At 41.6% G+C, this 12,081-nt stretch overlaps 1 protein-coding gene across 13 annotated transcripts in view; it reads right to left on the bottom strand.

Moving 5' to 3' along the window:
• Nucleotides 1-352: 352 nt before the first annotated feature.
• Nucleotides 353-12,081, bottom strand: part of robo2 (roundabout, axon guidance receptor, homolog 2) — a 153,598-nt gene continuing 141,869 nt past the window's right edge. For 10 of the 13 annotated variants that reach the window (XM_080889732.1, XM_080889731.1, XM_080889727.1 and 7 more), the window contains 7 exons: nucleotides 11,524-11,787; nucleotides 10,401-10,618; nucleotides 6,274-6,456; nucleotides 5,632-5,790; nucleotides 5,252-5,518; nucleotides 3,651-3,842; nucleotides 353-3,217 (listed from right to left, as the gene is read on the bottom strand). In XM_080889732.1, coding sequence (XP_080745858.1) covers nucleotides 3,216-3,217; nucleotides 3,651-3,842; nucleotides 5,252-5,518; nucleotides 5,632-5,790; nucleotides 6,274-6,456; nucleotides 10,401-10,618; nucleotides 11,524-11,787 — 1,285 coding nt within the window. In that variant the 3' untranslated portion in view covers nucleotides 353-3,215. The remainder of the gene's footprint in view (nucleotides 3,218-3,650; nucleotides 3,843-5,251; nucleotides 5,519-5,631; nucleotides 5,791-6,273; nucleotides 6,457-10,400; nucleotides 10,619-11,523; nucleotides 11,788-12,081) is intronic. The other 3 variants (XM_080889722.1, XM_080889721.1, XM_080889729.1) reach the window with 2 other exon arrangements.

Here is a 12,081-nt window from a genome sequence, read left to right as displayed (position 1 = left end):
AATAAACTACACTTGTGCTGTTGCTGAGTCAAACACTATTAAGATATTAGCAGGGCCATGTTTTGTAGAAAAAAGGCAAACTTGCATTTTTAATGTTGCAGCTGCAGTGCAAGTATCCAAGAAAAACTGAATATTTAACCTTGAAAATAATCTTGTTTGACTGTATTTTTGTATGTACTGTATGTATTTTGTCTGTCATACTGTGTCGAATCTGACCTCCCGCGCTATAGTCTTTCTATCACAGACAAAGCCATTTTCCATTTTTCAAAAATATTTTATTTGATATTGATCCAGGTACAAGGAAATAAAAGAACATGGATTTATCTTACAGGACGTGGGAATGAAGCTGTAAAAGTTTATTTTCTTGATCCACTCTCTTCTTGGACATGCAAGTGAATACAGAAGGTGGTTTACAGGGGAAAAAAAGGAGAATGTACTGTACTGTAGAAATGGCATTGGATCAGGGTGTCGACCTCACCCTTTACTGTACAGAAAGACTTCACCCAACACCTTTCTCTTTTTGTCATTTTTAATCCTCTTTTATAGCAAAAAAGGCAACACACAGATAGGCTACAAAGAACCAACAATATTGAGAAAATGAACAAAGGAGAGGAAAAGCACTTTTATCCTTTGTCCTCCTGACAAGCAAATTGTGAGCATTTTTACTCCTTGTGTTGAAAGGATTGTAAGTTTCTTCAGTTTTGACATGAGAAGAGCAGTGCAGTGAACATGCAAGACGAAGAGTGACGACTACTGACCCGGCACTTCACCATGCTGTGAGCACAGTGTGCCTTTCATCTCAATATGGCCTCGCTGCTCGGCTCTGACACCAAACTTTACAAGGAACAAAAAAAAAAACACATTTTATATCTCACAAATCTTTATGCATATTTCACAATATACTTTTATTATCATTTTAATAAATACAAAACGACACTGTGATTTAAAAGAAAACAATGAGTATTAAAGAGACACTAAAACGCATTAGACAATCTTAATTTGGTATGTTCTTTTACTGACATCTTAAGGTGGATGAACCAGCACATTATACTCAAAGTCCACAGCAGAAAAGAAAAGAGGGGACGACAGAATCAGACATGAGAGGGATAAACTGTCAATGGAAATGGAATGGCATAATCAAGTGGAGATGCGTATGGATATATACACATATATACACATACATAAACACCACCAGAATGTAAAATAACCTGAGATACTCTTTGCACCTCATTTCCAGAACACTGGCCACTGGGTGGATGGTAAAAAAAACAAAATGACATGGCATGACGACAACAGTACAACAGCATCTGATGGCCTTTAGTTTCCCACCCCCCCTTTATCAACATTAGCAGTACAAAAAAAGACAAAACAAACAGTCATTAAACCACAAAAATCCTGAACATTAATATTGAAAACATTGTTTTAAGCAGCGTTTTGGAGTCCATAAAAGGCATACAAAGAAACAAGCTTCTCATTAAAAAAAGGACAACCAAAAAAGAAAAAAAAAGTCATTGAAAAAGACAACAATTGAGAATCAGAGGCTGAGAAGTTGAAAGCGGCAAAACATAAGTGTGTGTGTGTTGTGGCAGTCGGGCAGACAGAAAGTGTTCTGCTCCACACTCGGGTTGCACACATGGAGGCAGTGAGACCTACTAGTTAATATACAAGGCCTTTCTCCATTTTCGCTCCACTCACAGCTACGTTGTAAAACATACGCACTCATTTTTATCCCTTAACATCACTGACACAAGACTGTGCTGATCTTAGCATACTGGAGGCCAACCGCCGCTTCTGTAGATTTCATTAATGAACAGCACCCAGCTGAACCCAGCAGGTCGGTGTGTTGTTTTCCTGGATCATACTGTACCCAGTGACAACATCACAAACATCAAAGAGTAAGTGCTGTAAAAATCAAACAATTAAAAAAATATTAGTAACCAAAAGACAATAAAATGAAACAAACAAACAAAAACACAAAAGATGTAAACAATTGCTGTTGTTCCACTCATGATTTAGGAGTAACATTACAACTAATAACAATAAATGCTCCTTTGTTTGTGTTTCCTACCTATTAAGGCCATAGAAGAATCACAAATCTGCCTTTGTAAGTGCTCCGACCGGACTGCAGCATGCGGATAGATTTCAGCGACTCCTCCCTTTTAACCGTTTTATTCTAAGTGTGCTGTTTTACTGAATTATTTAGGTAGTAAAACCTAATAGAAATGAAAAAAAGAAAAAGAATTTGAAATGCTCGGAAACCCTTGTACTAGAATGGAGCCAATGCTTGGAGTTGCCCCCAAACATCGAAAACTAGATATTTCTATTATTTTAGGGGTTAAATAACCAACTACAGCAATACAGAATCCTTTCTGTACTTCTTTTGGCCTCGTATCTGTCCTTCAGACCCTCAGGAACCTTGTGTGTCTGCCACCCAATTTGTCTCAACTGTGGAAATGGGTGCCTTATTTGTTGCTGTCTGTGAGCAAAGCATTACTCTTTAATATCTCTCTGTACATTAGCATATATTTTTCTTCTCTCTACTTTACAGTACAGAAACTCCTCTTCACATATTCTTCCGGTTCTTCATGTCAGCAGGAGCTATGTTTTTTTGTGCTTATCACCAAAAATTGCAGTGCAAAAACAATAATTAATAATAACAATAATAATGATAATAATTAATGGTAGCTATCAACAAACAATGGATTATAAAACAATTATTTTATGGCACAACAGCCACTCATTTCACATATAATACAAATAACCAGATAAAACCCAACTGTTCCTGTATATGGAAATAAAAAGCTCAAACAGAATCAGGCTTGCATAGCAATGCAACAACAAGTTAAAGAATATATTTACAGGAAACAAAATCCCCTTTTCCTCAAGGGCAGTTACCAGAAAATTTGTTCTCTTATAGATGTTTTGATTTTTTTCTTTTTTAACTTGCCTTTTTCTAACAAAAAGAAAATTGGAGTAAGGTAGGAGGTGGAAAATATTTTCTTGAGGACAAAAAACATAGTAAGATGTACAGTATGTCTGTGTCTATACATCGCATTTACAGTTCTGTGACACTGTTTTTCTCCGTAGTTCTCATTGCTGCACTGCTTCCCTCTGAGAACACACAGGTAAGGACAAAGTTCACTACCCCGGCAAAGAGGGTGTCACTCTTCCAAAGAGAGAACAGGTTCTCTCCAGTTTAAACTGCAGGCAGATCACTCTGTGAGAAGAGGAATAAAAGAAAACATTAGGATTGGGAAAAAAAGAGAAAAAAATTGTTTTCTTTAAGTAAAGAACCTAATAAACATGTTGGGAGGCATTTTTGCCAGGAATTCAAAGGAAACAGCTGGACTGACTCTTTCCCAAGTTAAAACAATAACTGCCAGTATAATAAAATCTAAGTTGAATCCATCCACTTACACAAACACTGACAAGCTTTTGCAGGAAATATATACTGAAACAGCCAGACACACTTAACACAGGAAGTGTGCACAAGTAGGGTGGATAAACTGTTGTTTGGCAAGATGCAGTTATAGTAATTTTATGGTAAGCATTGCTGCACTACAAAACTTGCCCTTTTTTACTGCAGTATATGTGCCGTGCCATATACCATAAAACACTGCTGTCAAACATCAAAGTACTAAATTACTCACATAACTCTCCTGAGTACTGTCCTTGTCCATTGGTCCCCAGAAATTCAGCATGCTCTGTGGCGGTCCACTGCTGTGGTTGTCGTGGACCCTCAGTCTTGCGTGGCCCTGTTGAGCCCTTGGAGGAGCCTGTGCCAGAACTGTGGCCACCAGGGGAAGGGAACGATGGTTTACTATATGGCAAACACCCCTCTTCTAAAAACACACACATAGGAACCGAGAGGCATACTTTAAGTTTGAACTTTTATTATTGCAGTGTTACACATCTTGCATCTGATGCATGGAGACAAAGAACACTTTGCAACCACCACCCCACACTCTTGACATCTGCAGAGTGGCCGTGCCAACGAGCAATGCCAGGGCGTGCCATGGAGAGGACTCTCAGCTTCGCACATGGCCTTGCAGCCACCACCCTTACGATGAGGGTAAATACAATAACAGGGGGACTACTGGCTGCTGTGGCACCTCCTGCTGCAGGGCAACATAACATTGACCCTCAGTAGTCTCCATCATTGCGTGAAATCTCATCAAACTGCTCCCCACTGCTCTGCTAATGACTGTAATATAGCCTTCCCTGACCTCACTGGAGCCTACTGCAAATCAGTCAGTGCACTGAAACATGAGGGAATTCACCTACAGTGTTTTTCGTAAAAATGCTGATTGTGACACCTGTCTTTGTCTCACAGCCTCAGATTAACTGTCTGAGAAACTCCTGGCACAAAGAGTCCAAGGAGCGCAGCATGAAGAGCTCTAACGGTCACAAACAAACAGGCGTGTGCACACATAAGATTAATGAACACACACACAGATGGAGTGTAGAGAGCTGCTGTTTGTGTGAGAAGAGAAAGCTAAAGCGATTAGAGTGCATTTCAGTTGCTGGGGCCTCCTGCCTTACTTGGAGTGGAGCAGGCTGGTACTGGCAACAGTTACAGGGGCATTACGGTGGCTGAGGGAGGGCTGAGGGGGGGCATTCTGGAAACCAGAGCAAGTGGCAGACAGTGCAATCTGTTCATGGGAGCCCAGTCTCAAAGCAGCATGACTAACTTCAACACAATCACTTAGAGAAAAATCCCCAACCGCAAAGGCACAGCAGCAGCTAAACTCCTGTGTTATTGTTGTTTTCTGGCCATAATGAAAGGAATTATCTTTGTATTAAAATAAATAGTTCAGTCATTAACAAGAAATATTCCACTTCCCTTTTGACTTCACTTGCTTTGAAAATAATGTTATTTTTCTTGCTAATGAATGGTTTTATGTGAGTATAATTATTTTATAGATTTTGTTTTAGGTTGCAAAGTGCATTTTTTAACAAATAAAAAGGATGAATTGTTTATGTGAGCAAAATGTAATGTGCTTTCCTGAACAACAGCAGCAAGACAAACATTTCCAATTGGTTATTACATTAATTCATAAAAAAAACTTTAAGTCCTAACAACCACATGGAAAGCCTCACCTGACTTTCAGCCTAATGCTTTTGCAATTGTTGTAACCCATTAGCGCACACATTGTTGCATACTATGCTTTAAAGTGAAATTTTATCTCTGTGTTAGCCTTAATGCATTAATGCCAGTTCCCGTTTTATGGCTAAATATTTTCATCTGCACCTGTTTTGTGGCCCCTGCGGCCATCATCAGCTCGGTCTGCAGAGCCCAGCCTGTCTTGAACCTGGCGATGATGTTCCAAAGAAGTGCGCGTCTGTCTGTCAATAGAGCTCTTCATGTCTTCTGGCCCACACAGGGATCCTGAAATAGGCGGGCGCTCTAAGGAAGAAGCCTTCCTATCTGTTGGGGGCGCCATGCTGTTTATACTGCGGCCCCCCTGGATACGGCCCTGCCCCTGACAGGGAGGAGGCTCAGGTGGAGGAGGTAGGTCTGTGCCAAGAGAAAACCACACTAAATCAACTGAATACATGAGTTATGTATATATTACCATAACCCCTTTTTTTAAATTTTCAAAATGTGTTTTTGGTTGCTTCCTCCCTCACCGTCTGCACCAGCATCTCTCCGATGGGGTGTTGTGCCCTGACTTCTGGGTTTGCGAGTTGGCCTAGTGGCCCTCTGGTGGCCCAAGCTGTGTGTGCCGACTGTGCTGCCATCTGTTGAAAATGGACTGCTGGGCCGAGGCCTATGGGACAAGCCTTTACCTGCAGGAGGGATAAAGGACCACAGGCCAGATGGTTAGTAAAGATATTACGGAGCCAACAGTGAAGTCAAAACAGTCATCAGGAAAAGGAAAAGTTATCAATCAAGATCCAGCAAGCCTAATAGGGGAAAAAGGTAAATGTTTTCATTAGAAGGGAGAGCATTTGGTTGAAGTCCTTAAAAGGTTTTAAGCATAGCATATCACCCAGATATTACACAATGCACCAAAGAAAGCAGAGGCAGATCAGAGCTAAGTCACATTTAAGGATCAGGAGATACCCGCAATGTAGCCATATAGAGCAGGTACCATGCACAACCTGGGCACAGCATCCAAAAGCAACAGAAAAGAAAATAACAAGGCAGCATTATGGGGAAAACATCAGCCAATGGATGACAGGAGGAACAATTAGAACAGAGATGAAAAGATAATTTGTCAGTGGCAGACGGTCCAGCCCAGCAATGGATATCTGGTCCCACACACCAACCTCTCTTGCTGAGGCTAGTGCCCTCAAGGCGATAGCCTGCCTTGTCTGCAGCAGCCACCAGGGCCTGGGCAAAACTGCAGTGGGTAAAAATCGAGCCATCAGATGAACTGCCCAGACTGGACCTATGGCTGGAGAAATTACGGTCATCTTCTGAGGCCGAGCCCCACCCATTCACCATGGACCCTGTAGAACACCATAGGTTTCAGCATAGATGTTTGTGTGTGTTTATGTGAGTATGTGTGTAAATGGATAGTTATTTATCTGAAACACTCACGCTGAAATCCCAAGCTCATACAGATTCAACAGCTATAGCCTCTATGGATATATGAGCTCACATTCTGAACATCTGTGCTTTGATTAGACATTTAGATGAATAAACTTATTGAGTGGTCTTAAAAAAAAGAAGCAATATGAATATTGTACACTTAAATGAATTAAATTTGCTGTGGGGCATTTCTGTTCTTGCAGGTGAGCGCTTTGTATAGTCATTCTGTTCTGGCATGCCCTCTTTCATCTATTATAAACACACACATTGCATACACACACACAAAAGTGCACATTTACACACACCAGAATATACACAGTGGAACAGCAGGACTGTCATCAACTTATTTTGCACGTCTTTTGATAAAGAACAATGAGCGCACCTGTGCAGAGCAGAGTTAGCTACACGACTGCCTCAGGTGACATCTCACAAAACATCGTATTGAATCAAACACCTGGAGGTATGCGCACAGTTTTTTTTTTAGTCCCATTTAAAAATGCACAACCATCGCTGTCTAAAAATGTGCAGTAGTTTTAAGAAAACTACAGGTTTTAACTTCTATGTGCACAGCACTTTAATGATTTAAAATTCTATGAGCATTAATCAATATACTGCTCAATAAGCTACAACAACACAAGCGAGTATTTTTACAGGATCAAAGGGGCACAAATAAATAAAATGTGTATATATTGTCAGGCTTTTGGATTATATGCTACTATATTTCTTTATGCCTTCATTTTTCTTCCTTCGCATAAAAAGCTAGGCCAGCACTTTAAATATAAAAGCATCACTCTGCCAATAAAAATATGCCATTTTGGCAAGCAAAAACACAGAGAACAGTCGGCTAATGTGACAGCTTTCAGTGGGACTGGTTTGGCAGTCTTTGCTAAAGTGGCATAAACCCAAGCACTCAGCTCACACACACTATCCTTCCCTCACACAGAGCGATGTGATTGGACAAACTGGTGTAACACAGAATTGGGGAGATGTGAGGCTAAAGGTTGTTTAGAGAACGGTGGGGACAAAAGTTAGCAGCAGGATTCATTAAAAGGTCAGGATAATACAAAGGGTAGCAGATTCTTGGCCCAGGACTGCTGCATATTGCAGGCTGTGATTCAAATGAACACAACTAACACATGAGTGTGCTCTCTCAGATGGCACTTCCCTTTGCAACACAATAGAGCACATTAACAATTGGACATAAAACTTGTTAATATCACTGTGGTTTATTTTACCAGACACACTGGGAAATCCCCTTCAAAGGCTTCTCCAACTTCCCCATCTGTGAGTCTCTTTGTCTGTAACCAGATGTCTCAAAGAGACTGTAACTTAGTCACTGGTTGTGACTTTATGGAATTGCACTTTCAACAGAAGAGATTGCAACATCTTTTCACTCCTATTGCAGGGAAATTCTCTCAGATTAATGGAAACTTCTATAAAATATAGGCTTGCATAAGGTAGAGTACCCCCTTACACATCCCATTTTCACAGAGCAAACTGAAATCGAAGGCAACTAGTTTGAGCCCTCCATCTTTCCTGGCCATTTTCTTTGAAATTCTTTTCTAAGAGTTTTTCACTAAGAAAGAAAGACAGCAATTCCACTGGGTCCAATCCTCCCACAAAGAATAGAGCAGATAATGAAGTATAGGCAGTGCCAGCCAAAGCACTGAAGCTTCCAAGTCCTTTCGGCTCAGCGAAGGAACACTGCCTCAGCAAATCACATCACAGAATGACTTTTCAGTTGCTCTAACTGCCACTTTCTACTGCAGAACCTCTGGAGCACTTCTATTCTCAGAAAAAGCAATCCAATCAAACTGTGATCATTCTAACATAATTTGATAAAAATTCAATCTAGTTTTCTTTTTGCCCTAGAAATATAACTTTTTTTTGGCTCCAGACCAAGGTTTGCTCTACATATCTGCCATTTTATCACATCTTGAACAAGAGCAATGGGCCAAACTGTGTTCTCGAAAAAACGCTGGCCGACACCCTCCATGTTCCATGCACTGATAGAGCAAGACCAGTAAACGCTAGGCGGATGGAGGGCAGTAAAACCCAGGCTGCCTCCCTCCTGCCACTAAAACTGATTTACACTGACGGGAACCCTAATCTGCATGTCGTTAAGTAGGAAAATCATTCCCCCTGATGAGCAGGCGTCTACCTGCCACCAGGAGATCTGACCCCACACCTCGCAAACCTGGCAAGACTTTATGGGTGAGTAATCGCCCAGAACAGCCAAGCTTTCGAGTCATTGTACGCATAACAGCTTCACTGCCACCACATCTTAGCTGTGCATGACCTATATAGAGCCAAGTAATACCTACATGTTCACCTCAACTCTGTAGCTTGTGCAAGCAATCGCTCTGCAATACCACCACAACAGGAGGAGTTACATTTATCAGCTAAAAATAAGTTGCCTTAACTCAGAGCATGGAATAACGCATTGGAAAACCTGTGCAGACAGTCCGCTGGTGAAAAATGCCCCTGAGGAGAGTGCAGGTTCTTTTCTTCTTTTTTTTTCTGGAACATCACTGAAAGGTTAGATTTACTGGCCTTTGGTGTAACATTATGAAAACAGACCTATTTCCATATTATTAAAACAATGACAAATCCATCAAGCGACGCTTGACAGCAATCTCACTCCTGCCCCTCCCCTGTTTGTGTAGCCTTAAAACGGTGGCTACAATAAATCTCAGCAGCGTCTCCCCTTTTCCCTCTCTTCCTCCTGCTCACCCCGGAGCTGGGGCTGTGTCTGTGTTGTCAAACGATGGGGTGAGAGGCAGACTTGGAGAGAGATAAAAAGAAATAGTGCTGTCTTCAGAGTAATACAGTGGAGGAGAGATGCAGCAGATTAGGGCCCCGTTGCCGCTTTATATTCCTCTAAATACATCAGCAGCAGCATGTGTCAGTGCTACCAAAACCACTGTTCCATCATCCCCTGGAAAACCACTCTTTAATGTTTCTACTGACAGGGTAGGCCAATATACAGCACTGTTTGTCTTCTTATTTTTGAGCTTTCTCTCTCAGATAGCCCAGCTCCTTCGATTTTTTGCTCTCTTCCTTATTCTTACCACCCATAAATGTCTCAATATAGCCTTTATTTTTCAGTGTTTACACACATAACCTGATGGATACACAGTATCACAGGTCAACACTAAACTAGAATTTTCTACCAAACCTATTCCCCATATGTCACTTTTATCATAAAAGTCCATTTTTGCACTTTTACCCCTTTACATTGCAGATGGATAGTCAGGCCTGGTCAGTATGATAGCAGCAATCCAGAACCCAGCTCCTCCACTGCAATGTCATGCCCTTCATATGTCCCCTCAACAGACGGCTGTAAAAGTTTTCAGTGAGTTGTAAAAATGGAAATGGTGCCTCTAGTCTGGAATGGAATATGCCGCACGTGAAATTTATTTCAAATCTCCTCGGGAAGATACGGTTGGCTCTGGCTCCGGAGCTGTGTGCAAGTTAAATCACAGTCACTCTCCCCTACCCTCTCCCTCCTCTTAATTTCCCTCTCACTATCCTGTTTAAAATTCATGGACTTTCTTATCTGTTTTCTTTTTTGAAAATGATAATTGTAATTCCCCAGAGCCTGCCAAAGGTGCTTAAAAAACTTGATTGAGGGCCAAAAATTAACACACCAAAGTCATGAAGAACGCGTTATGAACAACAATCCATTTGCCGTTAAACAAGATGTAACAACGATGGGAGTTGAATGCATTTTACCTGCTTATGGACATTTGAATAAAAAGAAACAAATCCCATTTACTTATGCATTAAAATAAATTATACTGCGGTTAACAACATTAGGTTAAAGCCCCGCCGGCTCCAGATACAAATCCAACAGCCTTACCTGTTAAAGAGCTGTCCAGGTTGTCCATGCTAGACCCTGGTGTGTGCTCAATTCCGCGGGGATGCCTGGCTCCATAGCCTTCATCCTCCTCCTCATCTTCCTCCTCCTCCTCCTCATCATCAGGCAGGTCAGTCTCCAGGTCGGAAACCATTGTGCTCGACACGTAGCCCACTGGAGGAGCTGGAGCCTGGGGAGGAAGAGAGCCTCCCTGCATGTGCCTGGTAAAAAAAAATTTAAATAAATAAATACTCCATATAATCTGATATTGGGGAATGTGGAGCGGTGATGACTATCGAACGTATAACATGTGGTTGCATGTGGAAATGTAGAGCTAATTACAGAGACCTGTATTATGTGGGCCGCTGAATAAATATGGACAATTTCACTAATTCCACAGTGCAGCTTGTATGCTAACACAATGACCTACTAATTGCTGCTGTGGATGGTATAAAGGGATGCTCTCCAGGCCTGTCGACACATGGCTGTCACCTCAGTGGCAGCCTGCTCTGCTGACAGTCACGTTTGTTAGAGGAGTGCAAAGTCTTTGACGCGGTTTGCAGTGGGAATTGGTTGTAATTACTGGCCCTCTGGTGTTGTCAGAGATGCTCTCTAACCAACAGAGTCATTACCGGGTAACATGACATCTCCTTCCTGACAAGGCTTCCCAGCTCTCCCACTACCACCCACTTCTCTATTATGAATGAATGCCAGTCTCTCATTCTCTGCGCGTTGCTGACAGAATGAAGCATGGTCTTCATCTGACTTGCATGAGCACAACAATGGAATGCACCGTACAAGTGTAGGGGGAGTAAACAACCATGGGTACGAAATTGTGTCTCTTAGAGTGAGCAAAATACAGTAGTCGCCTAAGTGGTAGCATGGGCCCATTAAAATGGAATGATTAATGGGTTTATCTCCGCTGCACACAGTTGACATGAGGAATACTGCAGGAACAGAATAAATCCTGGAAGCAATAAACAGGAACACAATGTACAGTAAGCACTGTAAAATAAAAACAATGCATGTACGACTACAACAGTATATCTGTCTAGATAAATAGATTGATAGGACTGCAGTATCTAATTTAAATATTTACAATGCTTTTTAATGCTGCTGTGTTTACCATGTTTGTTTTGCCATGTCCAGTTGGTACGCTCTGGTCAGCTCATCCAAATGGGCCTGGAGCATGGGCTGCATCTCATCTCGGGGAGAGGGGGTCAGGGTGGCTGTGGACTGCTGTCCAAAGGACACAGCAGCGGGGGATGAGGCGACCCCCCGGATAGGCGGGGTGGGAACCCTTTCTTCCTCTTCCTCCAGCTCATCCTCCATGCCCTGGTGGAGATATGTCTGCACAGGCATGGGCGGTCCCCAACCATCGCTCTCATACCTGAGGGAAAATGCATGTTTACCACACAAATGTAGTTAAGGTTACATATAGCCTGAGCAAGAGCTATAAGCTGTTATTTTTGTTACTGATTAATATCGACTTATTTTTACTATTTAGTATTTTCCCAATTATCAACCAATGAGTTTATCTGAAAATACCAGAAGCATTTGATGGACTTAAAAAATAAGGAGCTTGGAGGTTTAATCACCACAACCGAAAATGATAATCTACTAATTTAATTTAGCACAGCTTGCTGATTTTAAAGCTATGCATGTTTTATAGAAATCAAACTGG

This window comes from Rhamphochromis sp. 'chilingali' (assembly GCF_963969265.1).
Source record: "Rhamphochromis sp. 'chilingali' genome assembly, chromosome: 8".
Classification (NCBI taxonomy): domain Eukaryota; kingdom Metazoa; phylum Chordata; class Actinopteri; order Cichliformes; family Cichlidae; genus Rhamphochromis; species Rhamphochromis sp. 'chilingali'.
Note: the sequence above shows the minus strand (reverse complement) of the source record. Positions and strands in the feature narration are given on the sequence as shown.